Here is a 17,001-nt window from a genome sequence, read left to right on the forward strand (position 1 = left end):
GGAAAAAGCAGCCATTTACTTCCATAGTATTTTTGGTTCTTACAATACACTCAAAAAATACATATATTTTCACTTGTTCAAACTACTTATTTAAAATAAGCTGAAACAACACAATTCTTGAGATTTCATTGGGACAACTTAATTTTTAATGTTCAATCCACATAAATTTGTTAAAAGTGTTAAGTTAACTTAATCAATTTGTGTTGGGACAACATGAATGAATTGTGAGGAACCCTGCATTTTTTTACAATGTAGATGTCAATAAACACTGTAAAAAATGCAGGGTTCCACAAAATTCAGTCATGTTGTCCCAACACAAATCGATTAGGTTAACCACTATTACGTACAGTATATTGAAAATAAAACAATTAAGTTGTCCCAAAACAAGCTCAATAATTGTGTTGTTTCAGCTTATTTTAAATAAGTCATTTGAACAAGCAGCAAAAATCTTTTTTTGAGTGTAGCTGCTTTTCCTAACACTCTTCAGGTATTGTTTTGTTTAAGAGAGTAAGACAGAAGAAAGTAATTCATCAAAGTTTAGAACCGCTTTTTGAGTTTTTAGGTGAATTCTCTCTTTAGGTTTTTGAACATAGTCCATCTATTCAGTTTCTTTAAAGGCACACAGCTGAAAGTGACTAAATAAACCGAATCTCACCGATCCACATGTGTAGGTCTGCTCCCTGATCGCCCCTGTTATCCAGCACCAGGTACGAGTCTCCGTTGAAGAACGCCCCCACTTCAGCTTGATTCAGAGGAACAGCTTTCATCTTCTCCACTCTCCAGCAATACAGTCCCGGCTGACGAACCTCATCGCCAAACTGTCCTGGAGCCGCCTGAAATGGTTGCATTCTGAAGGGACAAAGATGAGGTGGTAAAACGGTGAATCGCATAAAAAAAGCTACAGTCAGCAGCAGATTTACAGTTTATTAAAAAAAAAAATGCAAATGCCTTTGATTTGAAACATTTCCCATCCCTCTTTCTAGAGTACCACATTGTTGAGTGCCCTAATAAATGGATCAGTAAATCAGGTGAGGGAAATAATGAACAATTAAGCAACAGGAAACTATTCTTAGATACATTTCTTTGTACTTTTATCTGAACTGATTTTTTCTATTCATTCATTCATTCATTTTCTTTTCGGCTTAGTCCCTTTATAAATCCGGGTTATTCATCACATGTTTTATGCAGCGGATGCCCTTCCAGCTGCAACCCATCTCTGGGAAACATCCATACACACTCAGTCACAACGGACAATTTAGCCTACCCAATTCACCTGTACTGCATGTCTTTGGACTATGGGGGGAAACCAGAGCACCCGGAGGAAACCCACGCCAACGCAGGGAGAACATGCAAACTCCACACCGAAACGCCAAGTGGCCCAGCCAAGGCTCGAACCAACGACCTTCTTACTGTGAGGAGACAGCACTACCTACTGCGCAGCCCTTGATTTTTTAATTCAATAGAGTAATAAAAAATGCATACGGGCAGCTTTCAGTAATCTCCCCTACAATTATATTATATAGCTATCAATTATATATGCCAGTCAGATAACAGAAGTCTTGAACTGATAGCGCTGTTGACAATTAGCGAGAGGAGTTGAGCTGCAATGGAGAACCCATCACTCTAGAAATTAAATGACAGGATTCTTTTCACATTTTTTTCTATGAAAGATGAGGCTAGCAATCAGGTTTTCTTTTTTTTTTTATTAATATTATGTTATGTTAAAAATAGTAGAGCAAAAAAGCTGTGCCATATGAAATACATAAAGATTTCTGAACAAAAACCAAATCACATTTGCACAAAATATACCACTGATGATGATATTAATAATAATAATAATAATAATAATAATAATAATAATAATAATAATAATAATAATAATAATAGTAATAATACGATATGTCAGGATAGATAAAGGCCATAGGCCAAATAAAAATGAACTGAGCACACACCCTATCCACTGGGGTTTTTTTGCTTACTCGTGAATGAATGTGATCTGTTAATAAGTAGGCCAAACATCTTATCAAATGCTTCAAATGGAAAGCAGAAAACATTAGCAATCAATGCTATTATTAGATAGGATATCATCTTTGATAGGCACAAGTATTTACAACTGAAATATTGTTGTCAACATGAATTGGCACGATATAAATGTAGCAGAGGCCAGCTAGTGAAGTGACGCCATGGTCTTTAGCATCCTTGATAAAGCAACCAACTCCTATGCAGGTTTGGTGGCATAAGACCAGCGTAGGACCAGCATAAGGTTACATTGGTGTCGTGACCCGGATGGAAGTGAGGTTTAGGTGGGTGAGTGTAGCAGAGGCCAGCTAGTGAAGTTCTGTGCAGTAAACCTCACTCCTCTGAGCTCTAAAAGATGCTCTAGCGACAGACCATGGTCTTTAGCCTCCTTGGTAGAGCAACTGACTCCCATGTGGAAGGTCGTCAGTTTGATTTCAGCTTGGAGAGGGTTGGGTGGCGTAGAACTGGCAAAATACATCAATACACAAATACGACAAATACATCAATAGGTCTCTGAATGCTTTTTAATGTGCTTACCTAACCCCACCCCTAACCCTACCCATCACAGTGACGTTACTCGCTCCATTTGAGTGCATTGTGTCTGACATTGCATCGCTGATTGATGCAGTCTCAGCTTGCATCATAAAGGCTGCATCCAGATACTATTGAGAGGAGCTGATCAGATAATACTATTTTGTATGCTTTTTGCAATATGAACAGCATTATTTTATTTGATACATTTATTTATTTGATTTGTTTTTCATATATTAATATATTTTAAAATATCAGTTATTCCAGTGATGTGAAGCTGAATTTTCAGCATCAATGTTAAGTGTTCACATGATGCTTCACAAATCATTTTAATATCCATTATTATTTTTTTCATATTGTTATTACCAATTAAACATAACCAGCTTAAGTAGGTTAATTAAGTTAGCTAGGCAGGTTAGGGTAATTATAGGCAAGTTATTGTATCACGATGGTTTGTTCTGTAGACAGTCGAAAAAAATTTGCTTGATGGGGTTAATAATTTTGACCTTAAATGGTTAATAAAAAATTTAAAACTGTTTTTATTCTAGCCAAAATAAAACAAATAAGACTTTCTACAGAAGAAAAAATATTATCAGACATACTGTGAAAATTTCCTTGCTTTGTTAAACATCATTTGGGAAATATTTAAAAAGAAAGAAAAATTCAAAGGGGGGCTAATAATTCTGACTTTAACTGTGTATATATATATATATATATATATATATATATATATATATATATATATATATATATATATATATACACAGTTAAAGTCAGAATTATTAGCCCCCCTTTGAATTTTTCTTTCTTTTTTAAATGTTGTGATATTAAATATTATTATAATATTATAAGTGATGTTTTTAGTTATTAAAACTATTATGTTTAGAAATGTGTTGAAAACAATCTTCTCTCCGCTTAACAGAAGTTTTATTTTTTTTACAACTCAGAAATCATTGGCAAATAGAAACTGAAAGAAAAGCATTTCATTTATATTAAATGTTGATCTTTAATATTTTTCCTTTAAATCAGTTTTATGTATCCTTGCTGATTAGGATTAAGATGAAAAAAAATAAAACAATTCTGGGCCAGACATCTGAACAGGTACTTGAAGTACAGTGTAAATTATTTCATACAGCACATTTTCTCTTCAGAAGATGAAGAGTTTGTTTGGTGCATGTTCTTCATCACTGTCTTGTCTTCTAGAATTTTCTATAATGTTTTACTGAGCAAAACAAAGTTAAAAAGCAGCAGCATGCTTCATGATGAAATCCTTCTTAGAAGTTGGCTTCTCTAACTAATCTGCCAACAGAGCTATCAGTTGAAGAGCGTTATCTGATTGGTTCTTTGACCTGTCAGTAGCTCGACTGCCAAAACACATGGTCTGAATTCTGCACGTCTGTTTGTTTGGACACAGTGGCACGCAAGAAAACACATGTGGGTCAAAGACATTATGGCGCTCGTATCAAATTAAATACACAAATGTGATTATATACGAACAGAAAGCAGATAAGATGAAACAAAAGTGTTTATTTTAATGCTTCAAATGTTAACTAAAATCAATATGGGTGAAATGTAGTTTCATCATGTGCGTCATAAAAGAAGTGATAATAATATAATGTATTAGATTGTGGGTGACGCGGTGGCGCAGTGGGTAGCGCGTTCGCCTCACAGCAAGATGGTCGCTGGTTCGAGCTTCAGCTGGGTCAGTTGGCATTTCTGTGTGGAGTTTGCATGTTCTCCCTGTGTTTGCGTGGGTTTCCTCTGGGTGCTCCAGTTTCCTCCACAAGTCCAAAGACATGCGGTACAGGCGAATTGGGTAAGCTAAAACTGACCGTAGTGTATGAGTGTGTGTGTGTGTAAGGATGTTTCCCAGTGATGGGTTGTGGCTGGAAGGCATCTGCTACGTAAAACACATGCTGGATAAGTTGGTAGCTCATTCCACTGTAGTGACCCCAGATTAATAAAGGGACTAAGAAGAAAAGAAAATGAATGAATGAATGTAATAAATTGTTAGATTATGCAAATTATATGGAATTTCTTTTATTAAAATTTATCACATTTTACTTTATTTAATATAAAAACAAGCTGCACTGTCATCCTTTAAATTGAATCTTTTAATATGCATTAAAATAATTCGTCATTTAAATATGTTTCACAAGATTTCTTGACACACTCAAAAATGCTGTTTGCTGTTTGTTCAATTTACTTTTTTAAAATGAGCTGAAATGACACTTTTGGGGGGGGGCACTTAATTTTTTTATGTCTAATCCACTTCAATTTGTAAAAACGAATAAGTTAACTTAATTCTTAATAATAATTCTCAGAAATAAAGGTACAAAACTTGTCACTGGTGTGGTACCTTTTCATAAGGTACACTTTTGTACCTTACAGAGACACATATGTACTTTAAAGGTACAACTTAATACCTAAAAAGTACAAATGTGTACCTCATAGTACTTTCAAAAAACAAAAGTGCACCCTAAAGGTACAAAATTGCACTTTTAATGTGTGTTTTAATGTGCACATTTAATGTGCACATTTAAAGGTGCGGTAGGTGATTGTCTTCAGAAACATTTTTTGTTGTGCTGGTTGAAAGTATCTTCACATTCCAATAGTAATGGTTGAAGTAAATGATCTAAATGTATTTATATGCATTTTTATATTCTGGGTAAGGCATAAGACTAAAAAATGTCCATCCAATAAAATTTGTCAGGCTAAAAATTCCCATAATTCTGATAAGTATAGTCCAAACTGTACTTATATTGTTTAACATGCTATTCTGAATATTCGTTCTGAAATAGCATGTAAGTTTGGCTTAGTAATAAGTGTTATTCCTGCACGCCGCCGACCAACCACTAAGCATTCAGTAGTCGCTTTCGGACAAAGTGCGTGAGAGAATAAGACCAGTGATCCTTGTATGCATGAAATATTGCACATTATGACAAGTTTTGCTTGCTACACAACTGAAAACGTGCTGTATATAATTACACATGGGACGATAATCGTTTTCAAGGTATACCGCGGTTTGGAAAAGTCAAGGTTTTTTAAAAAAAACATTTTCTATACCGTTCCTACAGTATATGTAAGATTTTTGTTTCACGTTTTTTTTATTTGAGTTTTTTACAGTATCTCCGGCAGAAAAGACATCCAGAGATGCTGTTTTAAATTGTAAACAAGTCTGTGAATCATTTGAATTATTTAGCCTGACATGTTTACTTCTCCAAAATATTTTAAATATTTCTCAAAATAAAAATATTATGTTCAAAGTGGACAAAGTTGTTGTTTTTTACCCAGACAAAATTCTTAAAAAGAATATATTTTAGAGCAATAATCACAATACAGTGAAACCGTGATATTTTTATCCAAGGTTATCTATCATACCATCAGGATCATATACCGGACCATGCCTAGTTATAATACAGATTCTCGTTTTCTAACTGATGAATGGCATGATCTAGTGGGTCTCTGTCATCTTTAATGTGTGCGGTCATGATATCAGGAGCCGTGGCTTTGGACGGCAGGCGAGGGATTGTGTTTTAAAGATATTATGCTAAGTTAGCATTTTGGCAAATCACCTACTGCACCTTTAAGGTATAAAATTGTACCCTTTAAAACGGTACTACCCCAGTGACAGGTTTTGTACCTTTATTTCTGAGAGTGTATATGACCCTGGACCACTAAACCAGAGTACATTTTTGGAAAATGCGATTTTTTCTGAAAGCTGAATAAATAAACTTTCAAAATTTAAGTTCCATTAAAACTATTTGATTATCTGAAATCTGAGGATTCAAAAATATATAAAACTGAAAAAGTCTCCCAAATTAAGTGGGATCAAAAATCAGTTTTGATATATTTACAGTATGACATTTACAAAATTTATTCATGGAAGATGATTTTTCCTTAACATTCTAATGATTTTTGGCTCACAAGAAAAATTTTTACCCATACAATGTATTTTGGCTATTGCGAAAAATTTACCCATGCAACACAAGGTTTTGTGTTTCAGGGTCACATTTAAACTATTGTTGCACTGAATGTGTGTCTTTCAGTTAGTCTTTTCTGTGGTAACTATGGTAAAACTGCATAATAGCCATTTTTTCTCAAAGAAAATAAAAAAATATAACACATTAGTATGTATATTGGGGGAGAAAAAGGAAATTTATATAATAATAAATATATGACCCATATATTGCAACATTCTGCTGCCAGTAAAAAACTCAGGTCAATAAGGAAATGCCAGCTTTAGGGTGTGTTTAGAGTTTACCCAATGCTTCTTCCTAATTTCATTCCATGCCACTGTTGTAACAGTCTTATATCTATTGTAATATATTTATTTTGCTGTGTGTTTGTTTACTCATTAAAGAATGGGACTAATAAGTCAGAATACCACGAACCCAAACTAAATCAACCATTGTTAATATTAGGTAGGATATGCTCCTTGATATGCATGTTTGTATACCAAATAAATATTGATACAGAAATGAACAGGCCTGCTTTAAATGAATCAATCAGTCTAATTAGGCTCTTGTTGTAATGGTGTGACACTGAGAGGAGCTGAACAGAGCTGCATTACTTCACTCTCATTACTGTCACTGCATTACTGTAAAGAGGCCTTTAGAGGCCCATGTTATCTTATATCACTCCGATACATGTCATACAGAGAGCAAGACATGTCCAGTTTCACTGTGCCAACAAAAATGCAGATTCATTGTTTGGCAACAGTTGTGAACCCAAACTGTGTGAAACTGCTGGCTATGATAGAGCTGAATTGTGCGGCTCCTCCCTTTTTATCTGTTCATTTAGTCACTGCTAAGCATTACGCCTAATAAAATGCAAGGAAACCCTATTGAGGAACAACCCCCTCATAAACATGATTCATTTTTAGCTACTCCTTGACTTTATGATACTAATTTATGACTGGTTTTTAATGAGATCAGACTATTTTAAAAATCCTCTTGTTAGTAGCTGTAATTTCTAGAAAAGATAGGTGATGTAACGAGTCGTAAAACATTTACCGAGTTAAGAAGAAGCAAGCTAGACTGTTTGTTTCAGTCATAAACGGTCATCAAAATCTCTTCAGAATGATAGAGTAAAGATTTTCTTCCATAAGAGCTATGTGTTACAGCACAGTTCATAAAAAAATAAAAGTTAATCCAACAGTTCATTTTGTTCCAAATCTGTATGAGATTGGTTCTTCTGTTCAACACAAGAGCATATTTTGAAGAAACAGTTCAATTTATGTAAAGATAATTAAAGGATATTTTGCTGAGTGTGTTTGTAACATGTAACCACTTAAATTCTGTCATAGGTACAATAAATATGGCACTAAAACTGCCAACTGCCTTAAAAGGGTTAGTTCAACTAAAAATGAAAACTATGTTATTAATTACTCATCCTCTTATCTTTTCCAGAGACCCTGTTCTCCTTTGGAACACAAATTAAGATCATTTAGATTAAATCAGAGAGCTATCTTAACCTCCATATACAGCAACAGTACCAAGATGCTCAAAGTCCAGAAAAGGAACCAAAAACAGTCAAAAGATTCCATGTGACAGTGGTTCAACAGTAGATCACAAGATCACTTGCGTGCCAAAAATATTTAGAAACATGTTTCCTATGACTAAGCCTGTGTCTTCTCTCCCACATAAGTTCAGAGTTTTTATTTTAGCAAGTACAACGTATTGCCATAAAAAAGTCAGCAGTGGAACACACCAACGTTGTATGTCCCAACTTTTTGGTTCACAAAAGTGTTCTTGGAGCTTCATATCATTACAGTTAAATCATTCATTTTCATATTCACAGGCAATATCACAAAACCTTATCTGATGCCATTATCCAGAAGGATCCAGAAGTGTTTGGTTACCAACATTTTTCAAAATATTTTCTTTTGTGCTCAACAGAATAAAGAAACCCAAACGATTTTATTTTTTGGCATATAAATTACCATTTCTATAACCACAGTTTAACTACTACCTAATTATTTCTGCAGCGAAACCATGGTTATTTTGTGGTTACCATAGTGTAATTAGGAAAAAAAACATGTTATGCTTTGTATTTATTTGTATTAAAACCATGTTCAGTTTTTGTGAGGGTCCTATGATTTATCTGAATACGAACCAACGAACCAACAAGTTATCTTGACTTCAGTTTTCACAGAGGATCATCGCCTCATCAAGCTCTTTAACACCCCACCCTCACACCACAGTAAGGTGTAAAACAGCCATTCACTTGGGTTTACTTCAGTGTTCTGCCACACCAATCAACCGTTATTGAAAGGGACAGTTCATCAGAAAATAAAAATTGTCATCATAATTGATTCTTCACCCTATCAAAAACTATTTGAAATTATTTCTTCTGTTGAACAAAAGAAGCTATTGTGTTTAAATGCTGGTTTCTGATACCTATTGACTTTCATTGTTTTTTTATCTAAAAATGAAAGTCAACTGCAAAATGTATATCTTTGTGTTTAACTGAAGAAAGAAACTCAAAGGTTTAAAAAACATATGAGGGGAAATTAATAACGAGGTTATTTAAATTTTTTTGGTGAACTATGAACGATGATCAAGACAACATAATAACAGCAAGCAGTGACAACTTGATATAAAACAGAGCATTAAAATATGACACAAGCAACTAAATGAGACTCAGGTGAACACAATCAATGAACCATGACTAACCATAGTAACAAACAGGAGACAGAAACAAAAGAAACAGGAACTAACACTGTTGGGAAAAGGAAGTCAAAAGTAATAAATGTCCATAGATTAGAAACCAGACACAGAAAATAAGCAGATGCTGAAGTGACTCACTATAAGGAAAAAATGATTAAAAGTGTATAATAAGCAGCACGCAACTCAGTAAGTCACAAAGGGAACATGCAAGCTGTCACAATCGGTTTCCTGTGTTGATTCACAATTCTTTGAAAATAATAATTGAGGGATGCTAATACATATTAAAGTGTTGAATTTTTGCAGCACCATATAGAATATCTAAATTAATGTTATGTCCATGCTTTAGGTGAAAAACATCACTGTAGGCAATGTCCAAAATCGTAGTATTTCTTAACAGTTATAGGCAAATTTTACCTGGACGACACATTACTATAGTTGTGTAGTCGGGGCTATACGCAGGTATTCTCCATATGCCAACATTTTTCCACGAGCTGTTTGGGTATTACGACTTCTGAGGATCAATAATTGCGTATAACTGTAACCCTCAGTATACTCACTTGTTTTGCTGATTAAACTTCCCAAATTTACGTGTATTCGCGTCCCCTTTAATTGTATAGTATCATAGCAAATGTTTTTTTAACTCGCATCTAAATTTGTGGAAACTTTCCCACCCTCTTGGCGACCGCAGCAGCTGTGAGAAAATTTCGTATTTGTAAGAGTTTCGACAAGATGAATGATGTCTCGTTGAAACGTTCAGGTAAAATTACAAAACAGCATGTGCGTCACTTTAGCCCCCCATCCCCCCGCCCCCTATATTTCTATTCAGCCCCCTAAAACTTACCTCATGAGCTGTACACTAATAAATAATCGTCTCAGTCCCCTTTAAATTTGATATGAAAACTAATGTTTTTTTTTTTTTTTTTGGAAATAGGCTTAAGTACCATAGAGTTAAACGGTTGGGTTTTACCACAGCTTAATATATTCTGCCAATCTCCGGGTCTGCTGGGGGGACTATTAGCTAAGCATAATTCATTGAATATGAACAAATTTGACAAACAAAAATGAACAAATTTGTTTAAATATTATTTCTTTTTAAATGGATAGTTCCCTTAAAAAAATGAAAATAGTCATTATTTACTCAACCTTTACTTGTTCCATACTGGTTTGTCTTTTTTTCTATTCTGTTGAACACAAAAGAAAATATTTTGAAGGAAGCTGGAAACATGTAACCATTGACTTCCATAGTATTTGTTTTTTCTTCTGTGGAAGTCAGTTACAGGTAACTGATGTTAAATAAGCATATATTGCTAATGAATCAAATAAACTTCGATTTTCATCATTTCTTTGTCTACTTTTAAAATTTGGGTTGTGTGTGTGATAGCACACCATCTTTTTTTAGAACTACACAACTGCTAGCTTATGAGGCATAAGTAACATGACAGTGACATCATGTTGGTCGTATTATGTGGAGATTTCATCTGAAATACAAGCCTGATCTCACAAGGAAACATTTTACATTTTGTCAGTTTAGTGGCTAATTTACAATATTTATGCAAGTTCAGTCATAGGAAAATGTGTGATTTAAAAAAAAAAAAAACGCTTGGCACCGAACTTCACCCCTTATCCCAAGTCAAATTGAACAAATTGTACTAAATTGTCTGGATAAGATTGTACGAATTCACACTCAATAGTCACTAAATCAAAAATTTACCATGAGATATACACATTTATAACTTTTAACAGTCATGATGCAAGTTCCTAATAATTAACCGCGTATGAATATAATCTGCACATACCACACCCACCACGTTGCTATTATTTGTTCTACAACAGTTGCTTCCCTGCCATTCAAATGTGTCTGCACTTTTCATGTACTGTTTTATGCATATAACAAATTCAGGCATAATAATTTCTTGTATTCATTTTCTATAATAGAGACCTGTGCATATATGGACATGATTGTTTTCAGACATGTTTCCTAAACACTGAGCCCAAGTTACATTAGTCAACAATTATAGTCCTGCACCCACTGCCACCACATTGGTTGAGCAATTGAGGGTGGGGTCTGTTTAAAGAAACTGCAATGCTTTTTAAAATTGAATCAGCATATGGTTTCCTTAGTTTTCCACATTCTGCAGACAGGCTACAGATGTATGGTAAATATTTAAGTTTTAGCTTTAAGGTTTAAGTTTTAGACAGTCATCATCACCACTTCTATTATGAGACCAGTTCACTGAAAACAATACACTAGGGACTACAGAAGAGCATAAATAACAAACATACAGGTACAGGACCTTGTATGCGCATAATACGATGCCAACAGAAGCTCTCGGTCTCCTATTGTAAGTAAAAAGTGCACTCGGAGCTAAAGAACATACTAGTTCACTTAACTGCAAAACACCTTCGGCCTGCTCCGGCATGCTGTCAGAGTCCGGCTCCATCCTGCCTGTTCCTGCACCTAGGTGTGTGTGTGAGTGAGTTCACCTGGCCTGGTTAGCTTATATGTGTCCAGTAACTGGACACGGGGGAATAATCCGAGCGGCCCTGCCGAGGACGCCCCACAGCGAGGAGAGTCGGGTTGCCTGACTAACGCTACACACTAGCGGGATAATTACTGCAGAGCTACATCCATCTTTCCTCCACTCATCAGAGGAGCTGATGGAGGAAACACGGTAAAAACGCCTTCTGTTTTAATACAGTGAGCTACGCTTTCTAAAAAAAACCAAAACCAACGCTAGAACCACTCGGCTAACAGATTTTTAAAATTACATTTTTATAATTATTTAGACATTTGTTTTTTATGTGTATCCATCTAATTCGCTGAATTACTATAGCATACGTTTCTTGTGTTAACATATGTTTATAAAGAAGTTTTAATAACTTACACTAACTACAAATAATGAAAAAAACTTTCAAATTTACAGTGAAACAACAACAAAAAAATCAGCAACAATAACAAAAAAAACAAAAAAACAAACAAAACAGTAGTTCACCATAAAAAAATTTATGAATAGAACATTCATTAATTTTCCGTCGGCTTAGTCCCTTATTCATCAGGGGTCGCGCAGCGGAATGAACCACCGACTAACCCAGCACACGTTTTAAACAGCGGATGTCCTTCCAGCTGAAACCCAGTTCAGTACTGGGAAACATCCATACACACTCATTCCCACATATACACTACGGCCAATTTAGTTTATTCAATTCACCTACTGTATAGTGCATGTCTTTGGACTGTGAGGGGAAACCAGAGCACCTAGAGGAAATCCACACGAACACAAGGCGAACATGCAAACTCCACACAGAAATGCCATCTGGCCCAGCTGGGACTCGAACTAGCGACCTTCTTGATGTGAGGCGACAGTGCTAACCACTGAGCCACCGTGCCACTCCCCAAATAGAACATTTATTGTAAAAAAAAGTATTTTCTTTGCTGTTAATCCATACTCTATAACGTTATCTCATGTTCTTGACTAATGTTATATAATGTGTCAACACTACTACTAGTACTACTACTGATAGTAACTAAGAACATAATTATTAAAATCAATAACCTGCCACGCCCACACACTTTGAAAAAATAAAAAACGGAAAAATCTGTAACACATTTTGCAATGTCAATTTAATTTTACTATAAATTGTAAGAATACTTAATAATTAATGGAACAAACCACCATTAAATTAATAAAAGAAATAGCAGTGATTACCCTCTTTGTGATCTACTTCCTCCAACAAGAGGTGGAAAAACTGGTCAGTTCCTCAGGAAGCAAAGAAATCAAAACTATATCGAACAAACATAAATGTAAATGTGATGTGTATTTCTAAAGTGCATTTATCGAGTATGGCCATACACCCAAAACGCTTCACAATCATGAGGTGGGGCAGGTCTCTCTACACCACCAACAGTGTGCAGCATCCACTTGGAATAGGACAACTGCACCAGTGAGCTCACCACACATCAGCTATAGGTGATTGAGCCAATTCGGTGGAAGGGGATGATTGGGAAGCCATGATAGAGGGAATTTGGCCAGGACACCGGAGTTACACCCCTACTCTTTACGAGAAGTGCCATGATTTTTAATGACAACAGAGAGTCAGGATCTCGGTTTTATCGTCTTATTCGAAAGACGGCGCTTACTGACAATATAGTGTCCTTTTCACTTTACTGGGGCATTAGGACTCACACAGATCGTGAGTTGAGTGAGTTTTTTTTTTTATTTGAACAGATTTGTGTGTGTTGAGCATCATTTAAGACAACGTTAGCACCTGTCAGCTTTAGTTGTGGGGAAAAATGGATAATTTGGAGCTTTTGTTAGCTAATTTCATCTCATGGGTTTAAAATAATTTTTGGGACTGGATCAAAATCGGTGACGTAGTGCGAATCTGCTAGTGAAGTGATGATGCGTTGGTTTCTCATTATTATTCATAGCTGGGGTTTCTTATCCTATGAGAAGATTCTGCTTCTTAATTATTTATGACAGCACATGCTTTCCGAAGGCTCCACTAATTTTCCCTTGCTCTGCTGGCCACGCCCACTCCTCCCTCTGCTCGCAGTGCTCCACGCCCATCAGGTAATTTTTTGAAAAAATTCTGAGGTGGACTTGAACTAAAAAGAAGAGGGTTTCATGGCCCTTTAATGAAAATAACATGGACGCTTAGAGACTTTCAGTAAATGGTATTTGTAAATTGCTTTTAAGCATTTTGATCTTTAATGTGGGGATGCTAGCTGTATTTAAATGGCTTGATGTAGAAATATGTTCTTATTTGTTTAAATGTGTATTTATTTTTTTCATTTCTGCAATAATCTTCCATCTTGGCAATAGAATTTCTTCAATCCTGTCACTGCTATTCAGAAAACAAATAAACCTTAAACAATAATTAGCTGATTTTTTTTTTATTTACATTAAACAAATAAATTTTTACACTAACTTCAGTGACTTTAAAGTTACAAAACACACAATTACTCGTCAACACAGCTTAACATAAAATGATCACAACCTCATTGCATAACATGTTTGTGAGATGAAAACGCTGATTAGTTGATAAGGCAGAGAGATAAATAATATGTGATATAGCCTATATCTTTCACTTTACAGAGACATGCAAGTAGATCGTGAACAGATAAATTGCAAGAGACAAGGGTGGAGTCATAAAAACACTCTGACATGAATTCTGTGGAAGAACTGCAATCAAAGTGTAGTCAAATGACAAGCAGACTATATACAGTTTATGAGACAAGACTAGCTTTTCATATTGGAAGGGCACCAACTACTATAAAATTCAAAAGTCAATGTCAGGATGTGCAAAATACTTGAGTTGAGTTGCAAAAACCTCTAAGGTTTTGTGGCATTTTGCTTTTATGGTTATTTACATTGCCTTTAGAACAAAATAACTTAATATAAACATAAGATGCTGAAAAAAATGCTCATAGAAGAAAACTCCAGATGGCACTTAGAAGTTTTAGCATCTCAACTCATCATCATTTAAATCATTTAAATACTGCGAAAGTTCATTAGCAGCATTTCTAACATCTACAGTCATTTTCATAGCAATTAGTGCTCATTTGTTTTAGGAAATAAGCTAGATTTAGAACTAAGGTGTGGAGCTTTGGGAGTGTCTCTCCTACCTAAACCCCTCTCTGCTTTAAGTTCCTGAAAATGAATGAACAATAAAGCAGCCTTGATGACAGCTGGTTTTGAAGCTCACACACTTATAATTTGAATATCTGAGGGCTTTTTAAAAGAAAATCAGTGTTTACCTCGTTGTTGAAGTTGCTGTTGGAGGACTCTGCAAAGTTTCAAGAAGGAAAGGAAGAGAGAATTTGTTGAAGAGAGGCAAATGTACAAAATGACTTCCTGCATGGGTTTTGGTCCGTCCCCCTTGAAAACACCCCCATTTAAACAAACATGCCAAAAAAATGAGAAAAAGAGGCAAAGTGAAGCGCACAGATTTGCTAATAGTTAAACATGCTAGGCTATTTGTTTGTTTTGATTAAATTTGACTGCAGGAAAAGCTTCTCTGACTAAACAAGAAGAAAATATATCAAATTAGTTTCAGCCTGAGGGGTGTCTCAGTTTCTACTTTTACGTATTTAAGAGTCACACCCAGTCACACACACAAAGCATTCATAACTATGTCAGGACTTGCCTGTGGACACAATATATGGAAAACTGTTGCACATCTGATCTCAGACCTGTAAGTCATAGCTAAATGCTATCATGTCATGTTGTTTGCACACAATAGCAGTGGTTTCATTCATTCAAGCACACTCACAAATACACGTTTTTTAGGAACTTCCCATAGATGACAATAATGATTATACTGTACAGACTGTATATTTTATCCCTCTATATCCCAAAGCCAACCCTCACAGGAAACAATTAGCATTTTTTACAAAACGATTTTCTAAATGCCTCATTCTGTGTGATATGCCCCATTTTCCCAATCCTCACCCAGGTAAAATCCCCACAAGGTCAAAATTTACTGGCATGTCTATACTTGTGGTGACATTTGGTCCCCACAAAGTAAGGAATACATGATATGCAAACACACATGAACATAGGAAATGCAGGGGCTGGACTGTGGTTTTAGGGGTTTACTAAAACAAGAACTACTCAGTTATAAAATGGCTGCCCTGTTAGCACAGGTACTTCTATTCATATAAGGTAATATACAAACTCATCTTTCATAGATTTCAATGATTCATTTTCCAAAACCCACATTATGTTGAGTCACAAGTCATGTGGTGTGGTAAATTGGAAAATGATGTTGTTTACTTCACTTTGGTAAACATTCTTCTACCACAGTTGACTTGCTTCTGCAGATTTCACATTTAGAAAGCACCACTGAATAAATTTTATATTGTGGTCTGATTCTAAATGTTAATGTTGTGTATTTAATAGCTACAGTAGCTGGGTACTAGCATGGTGCTACTAAACCTTAATCTACCCGTAATCCTAACCTTTGCCTGTGTAGTTACCTTATTTTACCAAATAATTTTCAAGGGAAGTATGCATGCTGTAAAATACAGTGTATCCTACACCACTATATGGAAATATGTATCTTCACTGCAAAAAATGCTTGTCTTAGAGTTTTTGTCTTGTCTTTAGTCCAAATATCTAAAATATTTTAAATTAAGAAGCATTTTCTAGACAAGTAAAAGACATTGTCTTGCTTTAAGAAATAATTTGTCAAAATTAAGTGAGTTTTTTCTTAAAACAAGAAAAATAATCTTGTTTTTGCTTCTGGCATAAGATTTTTTTTTTAAAGGAAAAACATTTCATTTCGGCATATTATTCCTTAAAACGAGACTATATGTTTTTCTCATCTTTAAAATGCTTCTTGATTTAAGAATTTTTAGATATTTGGACTAGAAACAGGATAAAAAAAATAAGAAACACATTTGTTTGGGTCTTACTGAAATATCAGAACAATATATATATATATATATATATATATATATATATATATATATATATAAATATAATTCTTCAAATGTTTTTTCAAACTGTTTTACATGTTAAAATAATCAGACTAATGTTACATTTTAATTGATTACATATCATTTATCATTACGGTGATACATCGGGTAGCATGATTGCTCCACAGCAAGAAGGTCGCTGGTTCGAGCCTCGGCTGGGTCAGCTGGCATTTCTGTGTGGAGTTTGCGTTTCCTCCGGTTTCCCTCACAGTCCAAACACGTAGTATAGGTGAATTGGGTAAGCTAAACTGTCTGTAGTGTATGATCTGGTTCACTCTTAGAAATAAAGGTACAAAATCT

General features: G+C 35.0%; 1 protein-coding gene across 1 annotated transcript in view; it reads right to left on the reverse strand.

Moving 5' to 3' along the window:
• capgb (capping protein (actin filament), gelsolin-like b) overlaps positions 1 to 15,113 on the reverse strand; it is a 30,573-nt gene extending 15,460 nt beyond the window's left edge. Inside the window, exons 1-2 of the mRNA XM_056469717.1 lie at positions 14,980 to 15,113; positions 656 to 849 (exon numbers count right to left, since the gene is read on the reverse strand). Coding sequence (XP_056325692.1) covers positions 656 to 848 — 193 coding nt within the window. The 5' untranslated portion in view covers position 849; positions 14,980 to 15,113. The remainder of the gene's footprint in view (positions 1 to 655; positions 850 to 14,979) is intronic.
• Positions 15,114 to 17,001: the final 1,888 nt, after the last annotated feature.

The sequence above is a fragment of the Danio aesculapii genome, chromosome 12 (genome assembly GCF_903798145.1).
Source record: "Danio aesculapii chromosome 12, fDanAes4.1, whole genome shotgun sequence".
Taxonomy (NCBI): domain Eukaryota; kingdom Metazoa; phylum Chordata; class Actinopteri; order Cypriniformes; family Danionidae; genus Danio; species Danio aesculapii.